The 15,198-nt window shown below is 54.5% G+C and overlaps 6 protein-coding genes across 7 annotated transcripts; 4 read left to right on the top strand and 2 right to left on the bottom strand.

Moving 5' to 3' along the window:
* Positions 1-102: 102 nt before the first annotated feature.
* Positions 103-1,198, top strand: J3458_021017 (uncharacterized protein; the record flags this gene model as incomplete). Its single annotated transcript, XM_066122350.1, has 2 exons — positions 103-306; positions 410-1,198. The coding sequence occupies 2 exons, from the start codon at positions 103-105 to the stop codon at positions 1,196-1,198; spliced, it is 993 nt and encodes a 330-aa protein (XP_065972604.1).
* On the bottom strand, positions 781-5,175 carry J3458_021016 (uncharacterized protein). The gene has a single exon (XM_007812575.2). The coding sequence runs from the start codon at positions 3,748-3,750 to the stop codon at positions 1,543-1,545; it is 2,208 nt and encodes a 735-aa protein (XP_007810766.2). The 5' UTR covers positions 3,751-5,175; the 3' UTR covers positions 781-1,542.
* Positions 5,176-5,516: 341 nt separating this feature from the next.
* Positions 5,517-8,259, top strand: IPI3_3 (Pre-rRNA-processing protein ipi3). The gene is made up of 2 exons (XM_007812574.2): positions 5,517-6,653; positions 6,754-8,259. Exons 1-2 carry the CDS (start codon positions 6,318-6,320, stop codon positions 7,729-7,731), a joined length of 1,314 nt encoding a protein of 437 aa, XP_007810765.1. The 5' UTR covers positions 5,517-6,317; the 3' UTR covers positions 7,732-8,259.
* Positions 8,260-8,394: 135 nt separating this feature from the next.
* J3458_021014 (uncharacterized protein) lies at positions 8,395-9,579 on the top strand. 2 transcript variants are annotated; one of them, XM_066122348.1, is made up of 5 exons: positions 8,395-8,554; positions 8,736-8,900; positions 8,977-9,039; positions 9,096-9,145; positions 9,212-9,579. In XM_066122348.1, the coding sequence occupies exons 1-5, from the start codon at positions 8,501-8,503 to the stop codon at positions 9,219-9,221; spliced, it is 342 nt and encodes a 113-aa protein (XP_065972602.1). In that variant the 5' UTR covers positions 8,395-8,500; the 3' UTR covers positions 9,222-9,579. The 2 variants fall into 2 exon arrangements, with proteins under 2 accessions (XP_065972602.1, XP_065972603.1); XM_066122349.1 differs by having other exon boundaries at positions 8,736-9,039.
* Positions 9,580-10,894: 1,315 nt separating this feature from the next.
* Positions 10,895-12,478, top strand: J3458_021013 (uncharacterized protein; the record flags this gene model as incomplete). The annotated part of the gene is made up of 1 exon (XM_007812573.2): positions 10,895-12,478. One exon carries the CDS (start codon positions 10,895-10,897, stop codon positions 12,476-12,478), a length of 1,584 nt encoding a protein of 527 aa, XP_007810764.2.
* Positions 12,479-12,824: 346 nt separating this feature from the next.
* J3458_021012 (uncharacterized protein) lies at positions 12,825-13,898 on the bottom strand (the record flags this gene model as incomplete). The annotated part of the gene is made up of 1 exon (XM_007812572.1): positions 12,825-13,898. One exon carries the CDS (start codon positions 13,896-13,898, stop codon positions 12,825-12,827), a length of 1,074 nt encoding a protein of 357 aa, XP_007810763.1.
* Positions 13,899-15,198: the final 1,300 nt, after the last annotated feature.

Below are 15,198 nucleotides of genomic sequence, written 5' to 3'. Positions count from 1 at the left end.
GCGAGGCTCCTTGACTCAGATTGTTGCCTTTGCAAAGCCCTCCGCCAATCCTCGCTTTATTTGTTTCATCTTGAACAGCGAGTAAAGCAAAACCCTCGCACCATGGTGCCCGGGAAGAGGCTCCCGCCGCCCGTCGACCCGGCCCTCATCGCCACCCTCCTCACGTTCCTCTCCCTCCCGCAGCCCACGTCCATCGCGCCGCTCGAGGCCAACGCGGCCTTCCACAGGATCTACCTGATACACTACGCCTCGCCGCCGGCGGAGCTGCTGGACCTGCGGCCGTCGCCCGGGGGCGGCACCGGCCTGGTGCTGCGCGTCTCGGGCCCGCACGCGCATCCCCGTGCCGCGCGTCGTGAGCCACGACTGCACCGGCAGCAACGTGCTCGGCCGCGAGTTCACGCTCCTGGAGCGCATGCCCGGCCGCAGCGTCGACTCGGTCTACGCGCGCCTCCCCGAGGCCGCCAGGCTGCGGCTCGTCAACCGGCTCATCGACGCGCTGGTCGAGCTGCACGCCCACGCCTTCCGCCACGTCGGCGGCCTGCAGCTCGTCGGGGGCGACGTCGTGCCCGGCCCCCTGCTGGAGGACACCTTCTGGTTCCTGCCGGACATGGAGGCCGAGTTTGGGAGCGACGAGTCGGTCGAGGCGCCGAGCCCCGCGGGGCCGTACGCCTCCCACGCCGACTTTGTAAAGGGGCTCGTGGGCGCGTTTGTGCACGCCATTTCCGTGCACGAGCGGCTGGCCTGGGCGCGCGGCCTGCTGCCCCGGCTGCGGGCGCTGGCGGTCGAGCTGCCGCGCCTGAGGCTGGACACCAAGATGGTGCTGGCGCACAAGGACTTGCACCTTGGCAACGTCATGGCTTCCGAGGACGGGGAGCTGACGGCCATTTTGGACTGGGAGTTTGCCGCCGTGGTGCCGGCCGTGAGGCGGGATCCCGCGCGCGGCTTTCTCTGGAACTGCCAGTACTCGCAGGAGGGGCATGACGAAAAGTACCGCATGAGGGCCCTGTTTGAGCGCGAGCTCGAGAGGCGCGGCGTGGACAAGTGGTGGGAGGCGACGAATGGGGATATCGACGCCGTGTGGGACGTGGTGAGGTACGAGAGGGCCATTGTCGAGGTGTGTCCGCGGGCCGACAAGATGGACCTGTGTCGGGCTTGGAGGCGCAAGGCCGAGGAGGCGCTGGCCAGGCTGGGCGTTTGATCGGCGAGAAGAGATGTGGTGTTGGGCAACTGCTTTGAGAGATGTATCTTGGGAGACGACAGCACGGAGCAGACATTGCTTGAGGCGGAATGTGGGAATAATGGACAGGGATGGTGATTATTTTCATTTCCCAAGAGATTTCTGCTCTTTTGGATTTAGTATACTGCTGCCATGTGTCTGTGAGACATGTTATAATTTCGTCACCACTACCATCCGCCGGGGTATCCGAGTGCCACCACCGCCTAACCATACAAGACGCTTACAAGACGCTTACAAACGAGACAAGAATTACTACATAGGGAAAGAGAAACAAACAATGAGGAGTCGCCAGTGACGTTGTTTGCTCATGACGCTTCCTCGGCCATTCGGACAATTTCACACAGGCTTCTCATGAACAGCATGTCTGCGTCTTCAGCCTCCATGTCCACCATTCGCTCTTCTCCGGCGTCACTGTCGGCCATGAGCTTGGCCGTGGCTACCAGTCTGGCGATGCACTGCAGCAGGCCGCTCTGTATCACCCGCAGCGCATTGTCTTGGCTGCTGGGCGTGGTGTTGCGGCTGGTCATGATGCCCTCCTTGTTCCATTCGCCGAGAGGCGAGCTCACGCGCCTGGGGAATCGGCCCCTGCTGGCCGCTCTTTCTGCGGAAGCTGAAGCTGTGAGGCCGAGCAAGGACGCGGCCTTCTTTGGAATGTCATCTTGCTGTTGCTGGTCCCTGGTGCTTATCGAGCTGGTGCGCCCATTGCCGGCAACTGGCACGGGGTTGCGTGCTACCAAGGCCGAAACGTAATTGTACGACACGATATGGGCGTATATTGCGTCGCAAATGTAATCAGAACAGTGCCCGAACACATTTCTGATTGGAGTCCACGGCTTGGGCATGTCCAGTTCCTCTGACGATGATGAACCCATGCTACTTCCCTGGCGTGAATTGGAGTACCTCGGTCTTGTTTCCCAATCCGATAGCTGCGGCCCCTTGTTGTAATCGAAAACCTTGCGCCAGAGCGATTTCCTTGGTGGCTGGATGGATGTATCCCCGGAAATGCTGAGCGCTTCTGTGACAGGATGCCGCATTTTCTTCGCGTAGCTGCGAATGGTCTCGACGGTCAGACTAGACGTCAAAAGCATCGTTTCCGGGAAGCATGCCACCGACACCCGCAGTGTCTCGATAGCATCCGGTGGCAAGGGCACAGCTCTTGCAGCCTCGTCGTTGTGGGATACCCAGGGATATGGCTGGAGGCTGCTGTTGAGCCACGACTGAACACTCCGCAGAGGTTCGGGAGGTGTCGGCGGCCGGACAAATAATGCATGGGGTTTGACAGAGTCATAATTCGCAACGGGGGATAAGCCTTCGTCATCGGACACCGAGCATGCGTTGGTGACTAGTGACGTCTCCGGACGGATGGCTGGCTGGAGTAACGGCATTTGTAGCCGACGAGTTGGAAAGAATGAGTCTGTAGCACTGGTTCGAAGCGATTGTGTGCGCCGTATTGTCTTCAAAGATTGACACTGGGTCGGACACGTCGTTTGAAGTTGATCATTTTTGAATGAATCCTCTGTGGACTGTCTTCTTGGCCCGTTCATCGTCGATGGTCGCACAGGCAAGCTCGGGGTTCTACCGGAGAGCTGCCTCTGAACTGGCACACTCGGAGAGCCACCACTAACAGAGTGTGATTTCTGATGGAGGGAGCTTTGAGTATGGATCCAAGGGTTTGGTATGTCGAATTTTGTACCTCTCTCGGTAATAGGAGAGCCGAGTTCAGAGCAAGGCGGCGTTGGTGGTCGTGGAGACAGTGATCCCACATTGTACTCTTGTGTTGTGCTGTCAACATGATCCTCGCCGTCCGAATCGGCCTCAATCCAACTGTGTTCAACCTGATTGTCAGGAAGAAGCGAGTTCTTCCGTCTGCAGGCCACGGACGCCAAGGACGTTGCGGTGGTGACGACGGAACCGCGATGGCGAAACTCGGGTGGTTCGGCGCCGTCTGAGCTGCAGTGACTAGTCGTGCTGGATGACTCAGAATCAAGGTCATGCCTTTCCACAGGAAGCTCTACTTCCTGGTCGACGAATGATGCCGTGGAATCCCTTTCCTCAATGGGATCGAGCGGATGAACTCTCGCGGAAGCTGCTAGATATGGTGAATACAAGGCCAGCCTGCTGGCTCGTAACCTTGCTCGCTCCTCGGCAGAAAGTGGAATCACGGGAGCCCCAGCTGTCATCTTTTTCTCCGCGAAAATAGCCGCCGACAACTCCAAGTCTCTAGCAAGGACCTCGGGTAGGCAGTCGGCCACACGATCCGCCATACCTTCGTCAGCTGGCGTAGGCTGACTGTCGCTCCAAACACTTGAAGAAGACGGTGAAAGTTTAAGTGGAATAAGATCCTTCATGGTTGACACAGACCTTCTCCTACCACTTGATGGTGACGACCTCGCAGTTGACGTCGATTCACTGTCAGTAGTCGATGGCGCTTGCGATTCACTTCCAATGGGAATTAGCTTCAAGCCAAACAGAGACGCAAACGCCGATTCTTTACTGCCGGGTAGTATTTGCATTGAGAAAGGGAATGCCTAGGACGCAAGGCAGGAGCGCTGAATTTTGGGGATGGGGGCGTATTGTTATATCGATAGTTGGGTGGCCATACAATCAGAACAAACAACCATGCACAGACCAAGGATAGCGAAACACTGGCAATCAAGAAATAAACATGCAGAGACAGAAAACAACAGATCATGTGTTAACGGCCCGGCAGTGGATTTGGACGTCGCGGCGAAGGATGCCCGTTGATTTTGGATACAGGCGAGACAACTGTGGGAATCATAATCATAAGGCTGTCGCACTGTGTCTTCGCGAAGAATACTGGTATTGAGGGGCGATAGAGGAACTATAGCACCCTTTATGACGCTTCGCAGGGCGGCGGCGAGGTTGGGCGGACGTTGAAAATACTCTGATGACTGCCGGGGTTGAAAGAAGCAAAACTACAACAGTGCGCAAAATACAAAAGCAAAGTTGCAGTGGCGCTACGAAACCCTTCAACATGACACCATCAAGGGAGGCGTTGAATACTTTGTCGAAAAAGAAACAACCAAGAGCCCCTAAGCTGCCGCGGAGTTCAAAGCATAGCAGCTGCGGATTTTCGCAATTGATGCTACAGCTTTTCGTGATGATGCTCGTACTGAAATTGTTAGCACTATGTGTAACAATGACGCTGGGCAATGTCCCAGGTAACCAGGCAGCTCTGAACGCGAGTCGAATTGACGGATCTATTGTGCGCAATACGGAAACCAGGGCGTGTTTGATGGAACATGCAGCAAAACCTCTTGGCCTTGCCCTTGATGCCCTTAACGGTGAGGCTGCATTTTATAAAAGCTAATCAACCACAATCAAGGCCCTCGCCAATGCAAGCCACATCGAAGTGCCCCAAACGAGCGGCGGTGTCCAAGACTCTGGTGGTACAGGGGTCTTTGGGCAGCGTCTTCGAGCCATAGAAGCGGGAGCAATCCACAGGGCTGCCATGTGGCATGGAGCTCGACCATGTAATCATTCCTGCGTCCAGCCCGTGGTATGAGTAATTAATTTGGCAACGGCTTATATTTTGAACTGGCTTCGCGCCGTATTGTCGAAATTTGGTGCAGCTTGAAGTTTGTTCTCATCAGTTCTCGGATGGCGCGGAGTCGTCTGTCAGGTTGCATCCATTAGGCTTTTCTGGCTGCAGGTTGTATGTAGTACTAGTTGGCAAAGGGGGGCATCGCATTAAGCCAGTGATACTTCCGAGAATGATGGGAAGCGAGAGCCATAGATAGCACTATGATCAAGCGAAAAGCACAGAGCCGCGGGTACTAGCTAACTGGTCAGTTAGTCCCAGCCCACAAACAAGACGCAGGGCGGTGATGTGAGCGGCTGAGACAGAAGCAAGGGGGCACTGATCGATCAGAGCCATCCCTGGCTAGGAAGAGAGCCGAAAAAGCAAGCAGGCTGATGGAAGAGGTGTAGTTTCATGATGAAGTACGTAACACTTAACGGCGGATAAGATGACAGGTGGATAAAGCAATGATGACTGTGACAGCGACTTGGCAGAAGCAAGGATGAATTTTCGTACTCGGTAGTCCTCTCCAGGTGAGGGTTGAGAGTCCAGTGGTTCAGGGATCAAAAGAATGTCCGGCATGGCAAATGCAACACAGCAGATGTAGGTCACGAGTTAGGTAGTTACACCAGTTGACCAGTGTCTCGCACCTGCCGTCAGTTGACCCGGACCAAAGCACATCGCGCACGCGCGTAAGCAAGCAAGCAAGCATTTCACCTGCAAGGGCAATTGACAAATGTTCTAACAATCGGTCGTATGTCTATTCCCAATGTCACTGTTCTGTGTGCATGCGATGCGAATGTAGCCGCGGATGGCAAACACGCAAACGCGATACTCGGTGCCTGCTCGACGGCTCAATACATCATGTCTGCCGCAAGAGGCAAAATCTCCTTGGCGCCTCTTTTTCCCTGTACGCCAGCAGAACAAAACGCATGAAAAAAGCATTGCGATGCCTCGCTCATCACATTTGTCTCGACTTGTGGCTCAATCAATCAATACCTTCGCCCTCCCTTGTTATGGTTGCATTGCGTGGTGGGCCGTTAGTGTTTGCCATGTTGGCATGCCACTCACTGTCTGGTCGGGTCAGGTCAGGTAGGCGAGCAATGGTCGGGTGGTATGCATTCTCGTCTGAAATCCAACCATCCTCACCTTTCAACCTCTTCCTCGTTCCGTGGCTCTGACAATCCACAACCCGCAATAAGCTCTTGCTTGTGTGGGGCTCGGCCGTCGTGCATGGGATTGGAGGCTGGTGATTTGACGGCATTGCGTATGGATTCAATTTTCTTCGTTTTTTTGTTGGAGCCACCCAGAAACAAAGAATCAACGACGCATTGCCTCCAGCGTCTGCCCTCGCGCCAAGCTTTGAATGTGGCTTTACTGGTTGCGTACCGTTTGTCCGCGATCCGTCAGGATTGACGATTGTCTTGCCTTGTTTTCTTGGCTCTGCCTTCACGGGGCTACGCCTCCTGCTGCTACTCAAGGCTAGTGCAGGCCCTGCGTCCATCACATTCGAAAAACGCGACACCAATTCAACTCGACATGCTGTCTGAGGAGATATTCTCTTCCATCTGCGGACCGCCAATTGCTGCTAATACGGCGGTTTCAAAAGATGTCGGCATATACGGCCACTCATTGACTCCTTCCTGGTCAATCAAGTCTACTTTTAAGAAGAGTTCAGCGCCGCCTCATGGTATCGCCGTCAATGATACGCACATATTTGCTGCTCAGGATCAAAAGGCCCATGTACATGTCTACTCCCGGCTCCGTGGCAACCAAGAAACCCTGGTAGCTTTTCCCGAGCGAATTCGTAGTCTAGCCCTTGCCGGCGACGTTCTCATCTTGGGTACATCTGAAGGACGACTCATTCTGTGGGAGGTTAGTGGCCAGTTTTCTTTTTTCCTCGCGACAATCCTTTTCGGCCTGCCATGTTGCCTTGATTCTTTCGTGTCTTCTTTCTTCTAACCTTTCGAGACAGATTTCCACCGGCAGACAAGTTACCACACCGCCTTGCCATGTGCAAGCTGTCACTTGTCTAGCCGTCACCCCCTATCATGTGCTTTCGGCATCAGAGGACTCCAACATCCATGTTTGGTCTTTATCTCGTCTTCTTGAGTTCGGTGCTGACGCAGGACATGAGCCCGACTTGACCCTGTCTAACCATCGCGGCACCGTCACCGACTTGGTTGTCGGACCAAGCACCAATGCTGAAACAAGCCTTTGTGTATCTGCCAGCACTGACAAGACGTGCATCTTGTGGAACTATCAAACAGGCCAAGTGCTTCGAACTCTATTGTTCCCGTCTCCGCCACTCTGTGTCTCTCTCGATGCCTCCGCTCGAGCTCTGTTTGCCTGCGCTGAAGATGGAGGACTGTATCTAGTTGAGCTATTTGGAGACAAGCCGCTGGTTGGGTCTCGCAGCGCTGAGCTTGCCTCGATTGTTGTTCAAGTAGGTGCTCCTCTGGGAGTTTCGGATGTAGCCGACGGTCCCGCATCTTGTCTTGCATTGAGCCACGATGGAACGTCAGTGTTGACGGGTCATACAAAAGGAAAGATTCTCCACTGGAGTCTGATTGACAATTCCCATCCAACCGAGCTGGCGAATCTCAACGCTTCCGTTACAAATCTTGTTTCCGTGCCGCTGTTATCATCGAAGAAGCCGTGCATAGTTGCAAGCGTGGTGAAACCCAATCAGAGTCAGCGGCAATACTTTATCACTGCTCAGCTGGAAGGAGACTTCGGAGAGGGTAGCCGGTTCAGCCACATGCTCAACTCGACAGGATTGCCTATCGATGCGGTTGAGAGCGCCACAGTTCCGGTCCTTAATTCTCACCCGGGTACCAAAGAAGATACCAGGCTGCTTAAAGAAAATGAGGAGTTGAAAGCCATTATAGAGGAGCAAAAGGAACTACAAAAAGCCACGATGCAGTATCGTGATGTTGGGAAAACATCATGAATTGTAGTCAGCCAAAGCTAAAGGAGGCGTCGACAAAGCGCCATTTCGGAACTTGAGGGTAATGAGGGTAGGGATGAGAGTTACAACCTACGGATTGACCTGTCGCACTGTCAGCCAAGGCAGTTCAAGAGTAACACAGTCGCCTTGAAGCCCACCGCCGTTAGTGCTAGGAGGAGAATTGAGGATTATTCGAAATACAAAATTTCGTACGAGTGTAAAAGGATGAAGCCGCAAGGCCTCATGAGGCTCAAACAGCCATGTGTTGCGCTGACCTGCAAGTAGTACCTACTAGAGTGTTGGATAGAGCAAGTGGAAACAAAGAAATTAGAGGCCGACGTTCCGTATGATATCGGCATTGCATGCAACAAAATAAACATGATACCCACGACACGACACCGCAGGTTGTTTGCATCTCTAGTGAAATGTATAGCATTGCTAGAGTCGCACTTGTACCATCCAAAGTGTCGGCACCAATTCCCTGTCAAAACACCATGCCATTCGAGCACAATGATATGAGCCGAATCTTTCCCCATCTCCATGTTCGCGAGAAGATAGCTGGACGAAAGCTCCTGTGGAGTCGGGCGAGTGGCGACGCCAACGGTCTACCAGTCAAGAACATGTCAATTTTCGGTGATAATCGGGCTCGGACAATTCTCCACCCGAACGAAGCGCTGCCCCCAGAAATGTCATTCACGTCAACCAGGCCTTGAATCCCTCCAGCCCAGTGAATTTCTTCATTGTCAACGACATCAAAAACCACCATCCCACAATGTCGCTCGTTGGCAGCTTGAAAGGTGACATGCCGCAACAAGTTCGATCTCTCGTGAGTAATGACACATCCTCCAAATCGACATACCGGAATCCGATTATCGGGAACGCCCTTCGCATTCACCTTACATTCGGTTCCCCGGGTATCCGGCATTTTCGCACAGGCGGCATCGAGTGCAAGATTGTGCCCGGTTAGCGTCGCTCAGGTCCAAAGTCTAACGCATTGTTTTGCTTAGTATCGCCAATTATTACGGCAGGGCGAACAATTCTCAGCATACAACTTCCGAGAGTACGCGAAGCGCCGAACGAGAGATGCGTTTCGAGAGAACATGTCCGTTCAAGACCCGCGCAAAGTGCAGGAACTGGTACAGAAGGGGTTAAAGGAACTCCAGGTGATGAAGGTTTTTAGCGATGCAACACGACACCTAGCCGTTATGCGCTGATTTTGACTGGATACTAATCGATGTGAATCGATAGCGACAAACGGTCATCGGGCAGTTCTACCAGCTGGATCGATTAGTTGTCGAGGGGGGCATTTCGGTACGCCATCATCTTGACGCCGCCATCCAGGCACAATCAAAGCTAACATTTGGCAGGGCAGGGATACCGCAAAGGACGGCGAGGTGGTTGGGCAGAAGGACCAAGGGTAGGCGTCCATCATCCATGAGGCCACGGGCCTTTTGACAAAATACAAATGCTGATGATTCTGTAGCTGGGACTGAGATAAAAGCAAGGGACGCTTCAGTGAATATCTCATGAAGCTTGTATAGTAGGGCGGCGGATTATGACTGTACATTGAAATTACAACGGATACCTTAGCTTGAGCATCTTCACTAGCTCTGGGGCAGGCGTCACTTCAGATTTGGGCCATACACTTGGAGGTAATAAAAGCACATGTCAACGATTACCTATTCTTACAACATTATCTTTTGAATGCACAGGGCGTGACCAGGCCGTTGGTCAGGTGTCGCCCTCGATTGCGACAGGGGACGGTTCGACTGCACCTCTATGAAAGGCAATGAATAGACTTGGACCCTTTTAGTAATAGCAAGAGCGTAAATAATATCAAATTCAACATGGCAAAGTTTTCTCGCGCTTCCCCGACCCCCTTGCGGCAATGCCGTCCAGCTGCAGATGCAAGGATTGTCCTGCGCTTATGTCATCAAGTCGCAGCCTCGTAATTGGCCTCGTCGCGCCTAGCCTCACCCAAATCTTGACAGACCACCCATCAGACGGGCGAACGTGTACCCTTTCGGCGCATCGCATTCACGACCCGGACTGTCTCTGCAAGTCATCGCCATACACAGACTGCAGTTTGCGCACACAACCAGGCGAGAGCGCATCTTCACGGGTCTGCTGCAGAACAGTTCATGTCTGCTTAGCAATGGCGCCAGGAGTTCGTACTTCCCAGATGCGAGGATGGAATGATCCACTTCAGCTAACATGCCTTTTCAGACCAGACGCGCCAATCGAAGCGGTTACGCCGAACACGATGACTTTGAAGGTTTGCGAATATCTGAATATCGAATTGAACATCTCCTAATGATATTTTAGGTCTTCCCGTGCGACAATGGCGGCAGGAGTGGGTGAACGTAGCGCCACCACTTCCCCAAGAGCCTCTGCAACAAAACGACGTCTGGGCCATTGAACTTTTCCACGGCATGCCAAAAGACTCGGCTTTGCTAGCGCCGCACAGCCAGGAGCTTCTTCGTGCCGCCCGATCCGGCCAATTGTACAAGCGACCTGTGCCCGCCGAGGAAGAAGAGGCCGAAGCGGAGGATGCTCCGGCCGTAGAGAAGAATGAGAAGAAGGAAGAGGAAACTACAGTCAAGGGGTTTTCTATCAAGCTGTGGAAGCAGATCCCGCGCACCAACGAAGGGTCGGGTTTATCTCACCTAGCTAAACGGAGAAAGGGCACCGTCACGATTGCGAGCAGGACTATCGAAGACAGAGCTACAGGACCGACAGTCACGAGGGCAACTGTACGAAGAATAGATGCTGCGGGCAATCCGTACACGGAGGAAGTGACACTTGCTGAGGGTCAGCACGTAGTTGGAGAGATCATCTCAACGCGTGTTGAGCCCGCTCCTGCCCCTGCTGCGGAGGCATTTGTAGCTCCTGTGCCGCCCCCGAGACGACGACCGCCGCCACCCAAGAGAAAGTCCAAGGCCGGCCCTGGGCGGGGAAAGAAAAAGATCAAGAATCCACTCCCTGGTGAAGGTCAACCCGCTGGTGTCGCTTCGGCTGGTGGGGGTACAGCGTCTTTTGTCAAGATTGAAGGCCAAGGAGAGAATGTGAGAACCCTTACGAGATGTGTAATATATCTGGATACTAACTGTGGACGTGGTAGGGTATCGCTCAAGAGGGCGTCAGTACTCCCAATCCCGATAGCGAAATGGCAGATGGCGACGAGGATGAAGATGATGATGAGGGAGAAGATGGTGAGGACGGAGAAGACGAAGACCAAGAAGATGTTGATCAGCAGGGTGATAATGCCGACGACTCGAAGATTCGGGATGAGGAGATGACAGATGTTGTGGGAGAAGCCAAGCTTCCGACCACAAGCAAGCCAGTTGTTGACGCTATGGATGGCATCACGCAGACGGAAGTGGTACCGCCCCTCACCCTAGCGCCGCCTCTCGCCAATCTTGCGACCAGCTCGCCCAGGCCTGAGGGTAGTCCATTGAAGAACGTGATGCTGCAGTCGCCTACCGAAGTGCAGACGCAAGAGGCCCTCCCTCCAGCTGTTGAGGATGCGCCGGTATCCGGGCTGGAGCCTACGGCAATACCGGGAATGACCAGCGCGCCCAGTCTAATGGTGGAAAAGAGCCACACAACTGATGCCGAGTCCAAGGTGGAGTCGATGATTGTTGAGCCTGCATCCACAGTTGCTGGAGATGAAGACAAGGCTCCAGCCCATGTAGATGTGCTCTCGGGAGACGCACCAGCTGGAGAAGCTCCCAAAATTGAAGGGCTTGCTGAGCAAGAACACTCGGAAACAAGGCCCGAGGCCCCGTCACCGCCCAAGACAGCTAGCCCCGATGTCGCATCAAGAGAAGAAGCTCTGCTGCCGCCTCCGCCCGAGCAGGTAGGCAACATCTCCAGCCCAAAGGCTGACGACGGCCAAGACAGAGTTTCAGACAGCGAAGACAAGAGCAGGGAAAGCCATCATTCCGATTTCGCCTCTTTTTCCGACCGCCCGCCGTTACATCCTCACGATTCCATCATGACTGAAGACACCATCAAACCTGAGGATTCTGCGTCCGTCAGGTTCCCCCTCACTGAGTCTGGGGCTCCATCAGAGGTTGGAACCGCATCTGTAGAGGATACAAAGGATCTAGCGGTGGCACCGGCGGAGCCGGTCGAAGGGCAGCCAAAGGCGCCTTCACCGCCCAAGGAAATCTCTCCTGCTGCAGAGGCTAAAGAGGACACACCTTTGGTTAATGATCAAACGCAGCCCGAGAAACTAGAAGAGGTGGAAGTGTCGAAAGACGATGCGCTTAAGGAAGCTACTTCCCCTAAGCCCAATGCAATCATCACCGATGCTGCCGAACCTAAGGTCTCGCCTCCTGCCCCTGAGCCAGAACCGATACCTGAAGCTAAAGAACCGACCCCACCCGCCCCTGTGCCGGAGGTCTTTCACGAGGAGCCCGTGTCCGCGCCCGAAGAGGTAAAGGAGGCGTCCCATGAGGAAGCAGCAGCTCGGGAATCAGATGTGCCCATGGAAGAACCAAAGGCCGAGGAGCCAGCTGTGGAACAAACGGGGCCGGTCGGGGAAGTGCCCAAAGACGAAGTCAAAGATGAGCCCACAGAAGAATCAACAGTTGAACCAGCTTTAGAACCAGCACCTGTCGACATTCAAGCAGAAGCCCCCAACGCGCCTACTCCCCCTGCAGCTGAGCCGCCCACAGCAGACGCAGTCCCAGAGCGTCAGCCTGCAGATGAAGAAAGGAATGACGACCAGCCAGCGAATGCGTAAGTCGTTTAGCGGCTTACAGTTGTTATGATATATAAATAATGCACGCCTGTATGCGTGGCAACATTAAGATTTGTCGTTCAGGCTATTCAAACAAGATCGAAACCAGATCCCTGGGAAAGCGTTGTAGTTTTGGGAGCGTACGGGTGTTTTTGTTATACGACGTTTGGGATTGTAAATAGGGATATAAACATGTATTTCTGTTTGGGTATGGCTATTGTACAATAAAGCCTGCAAAATGGCGCCGTTTCGCTTCCTCCGCCTCTTGTATGATTCGTGACAGGCTCGTGTATATGTCTGCATGTATACCTCATACGCCTGATGTGCATTCGCATATCCCCGTACTCTGTCAGGACGCACCAGCGGCATCCCCCTCCAACAGCTCGTCTGGTAAGTCCTTGCACAACCTCCCATCCGCGACGCCCTGCTCACTGTCTCCGGCCGCGGCCAGCCCCATCCCCTGCAGCCTCGCGATCCTCCCGTTCACCTGGAGCCCCCTCGCGTGGGCGTTGCTCAGGCCCAACAGCGCGGCGCTCGACACCAGCAGCGCCATGAGCACCATGGCCCCGGCCTGCGTCTGGTTCCCGCTAAACGCCGCAACCAGGTACACCAATAGCTTGGCCGCGGCCTCGAAGTAGCTCTCGGCGACGCTCTGCTGCCTCAGCCAGATCTGGGTCGTCATGGCGCGGATGTCGGAGCCCAGGCCGCGGAGCAGGATGCGCGACCCGTCGCCCAGGTGGATTGCGTACTCGCCGTCGTGGTCCTTGTCCGGGACGGGCAGGGGGGACGGCCGCGAGCGCTGCTTGATGGAGTATATGTTGAGGATGCGCGACGCCATGAGGGCGACGATGAAGGACAGCCCCCACCAGTCGGCGAGGAGGACCATGAAGGTGCTCGCCACGACGGTCAGCACCGGGCTCAGCAGGTAGAAGACGTGGCTGAGGAAGTCGATCTCGACGTGGGCGATGCGTCCCTTTCGTCTCGTCACGAGACTGGCCAGCGCGCGTTTGACGGCTTCGACTTGCTGGCGCGGCGTCAGGCCCTTCATGACGCCGACGTTGAGCGTCGGCGTGCCGCCGGGGCTCGCTTCTTGCCACAGCCGCCGGATGTACTGGGCCATGGCGGCGTTGTTGACGGAGTAGATGGTCTCGCTTTGGCCGGGCGGGGACTGGAGCACGGCGGAGAGGAGGGGATCCTTGGTTCGGGAGAGCGCGTCGACGGCCTGTTGGTATTGCAGGCCGGGGGCGAGGACGAGGGCGTCGAGCCATGAGGAGCCGCCGGTGATGACGGTTCGTTGGGCCACCGTGTGGAGGTCGGCGAGGGCGAGGAGGCCGGCGGCGGAGAGGGAGAGGCTCGGGATCGGCGTGGATGAGAAGGCTGGTATTAGGGGCTTGGTTTGCCAAAATGGATGCTCTTCCTCCATGGGGTTTCTATGTTCTATGCTGCGTTGGTTGGCATGTCTGGTTGGGGATTTGAGGCGTGTGGTCTATACGCTGGGCAATTGGGCCGGGTCGGATGGCGTGAAATGTCGTTTAGAGCTGAGCTTTGTTCTCATGGTGGAAAATCTTCGATATTTGGACCGAGTCTTGGGTGTAGTGATTTGGTCGGAACACGGCCGGGGACACACAACACTTTAAATGATGGACATGGCCGGGGATTTGGATGATGATGAAGCCAGGCGAACCAGGCGGATGGCATTCCGGGCATATCGCCATGCGGGACAATCAGTTCTTGACCCATGATGGATGTGTGTAGCCGCGGGACCAGCGTGAGGCTCACATGGTGGGTAGGGTGGTGTTTTGTATTGTGTGAAGATGGTGTCGTGACCCTTTGCTATGCGTGTAAGTTGGCCCGAGTTGGACGGCTGCGACGTCATGACGGGTGGCGTGTGAGACAGCTGGCTTGGGCGTCGAGTGCAGGCGAGATGAGCCCGTCTAGTGTCTAAAACTTGAAGATGCTTGGATAGATATTGGGAAAGGGGCCCGTGGGAGTTGATGTGCGTTGAGGGCAGACCATGAGGAGGTGTAGCGGCGCAAGGGTTGTCGCCATTTTTGTCTAAATATGGCACAATTAATTGGGCTGGCGACAACAGCAATAACCATGGCAGAAGAGCCTGCTATCGCTCTCAAATACATCGATACGTAAGTACCCACGTACTGTCATAACAACCCGAAGTGCATTCAAGAAATACCTTAGGCGGCCGCTTCAAAAGCAGCCTCAAATCTGCCCATCCGGGTCTGGGCCTCTCGCGGCTCATCCATGCGTCATAAATGACCCCTTCTGTACCCTTGTGATGAGGACTGGAATTTTTTTGTGTTGGTGCAATACGTGCCGTTGTATCTGGTGGGAGCCTTCACGGCTCAAGGCTTTCAATGTAACACAAAGTCACGTTGACTCCGTTTGGCGGGTGAGCGATCGGGACGGAGATATAGAAGGTTGTGTGCTAAATGATGCAAAATGGCAGCGCTGAGTTTTGTTACTCAGATTTTTGAACTTGTTTGACGTGCAGAATACAAGTACTTGGTAGTCGTAATGGTGTAATTGACAGTATCAGCTTCTTCTATCGCAGGCGCGGCCAGATTCACTGTCTTCAAGGATACTAAGACGGACTGCGTAAAATGCATCGCAACTTCGAATGAAAATAACTAGAGGTCTCGTACCCAAAGAAAGAAAAGCAAAATAAAATCACTTGAACTACTGCAATATATTCCGCTCTGCCGAGT

The sequence above is a fragment of the Metarhizium acridum genome (genome assembly GCF_019434415.1).
Source record: "Metarhizium acridum strain ARSEF 324 chromosome Unknown scaffold_577, whole genome shotgun sequence".
NCBI classification, from domain to species: domain Eukaryota; kingdom Fungi; phylum Ascomycota; class Sordariomycetes; order Hypocreales; family Clavicipitaceae; genus Metarhizium; species Metarhizium acridum.
This window is presented reverse-complemented; position numbering and strand designations above follow the sequence as displayed.

Coding starts and splice junctions, on each gene's coding strand:
- J3458_021014 (XM_066122348.1), top strand. CDS start 8,501: ATGTCGCTCGTTGGCAGCTTGAAAGGTGACATGCCGCAACAAGTTCGA. Junction 8,555..8,735: donor CGCAACAAGTTCGATCTCTC/GTGAGTAATGAC, acceptor TGTTTTGCTTAG/TATCGCCAATTATTACGGCA. Junction 8,901..8,976: donor AGGAACTCCAGGTGATGAAG/GTTTTTAGCGAT, acceptor GTGAATCGATAG/CGACAAACGGTCATCGGGCA.
- IPI3_3 (XM_007812574.2), top strand. CDS start 6,318: ATGCTGTCTGAGGAGATATTCTCTTCCATCTGCGGACCGCCAATTGCT. Junction 6,654..6,753: donor GACGACTCATTCTGTGGGAG/GTTAGTGGCCAG, acceptor CTTTCGAGACAG/ATTTCCACCGGCAGACAAGT.
- J3458_021016 (XM_007812575.2), bottom strand. CDS start 3,750: ATGCAAATACTACCCGGCAGTAAAGAATCGGCGTTTGCGTCTCTGTTT.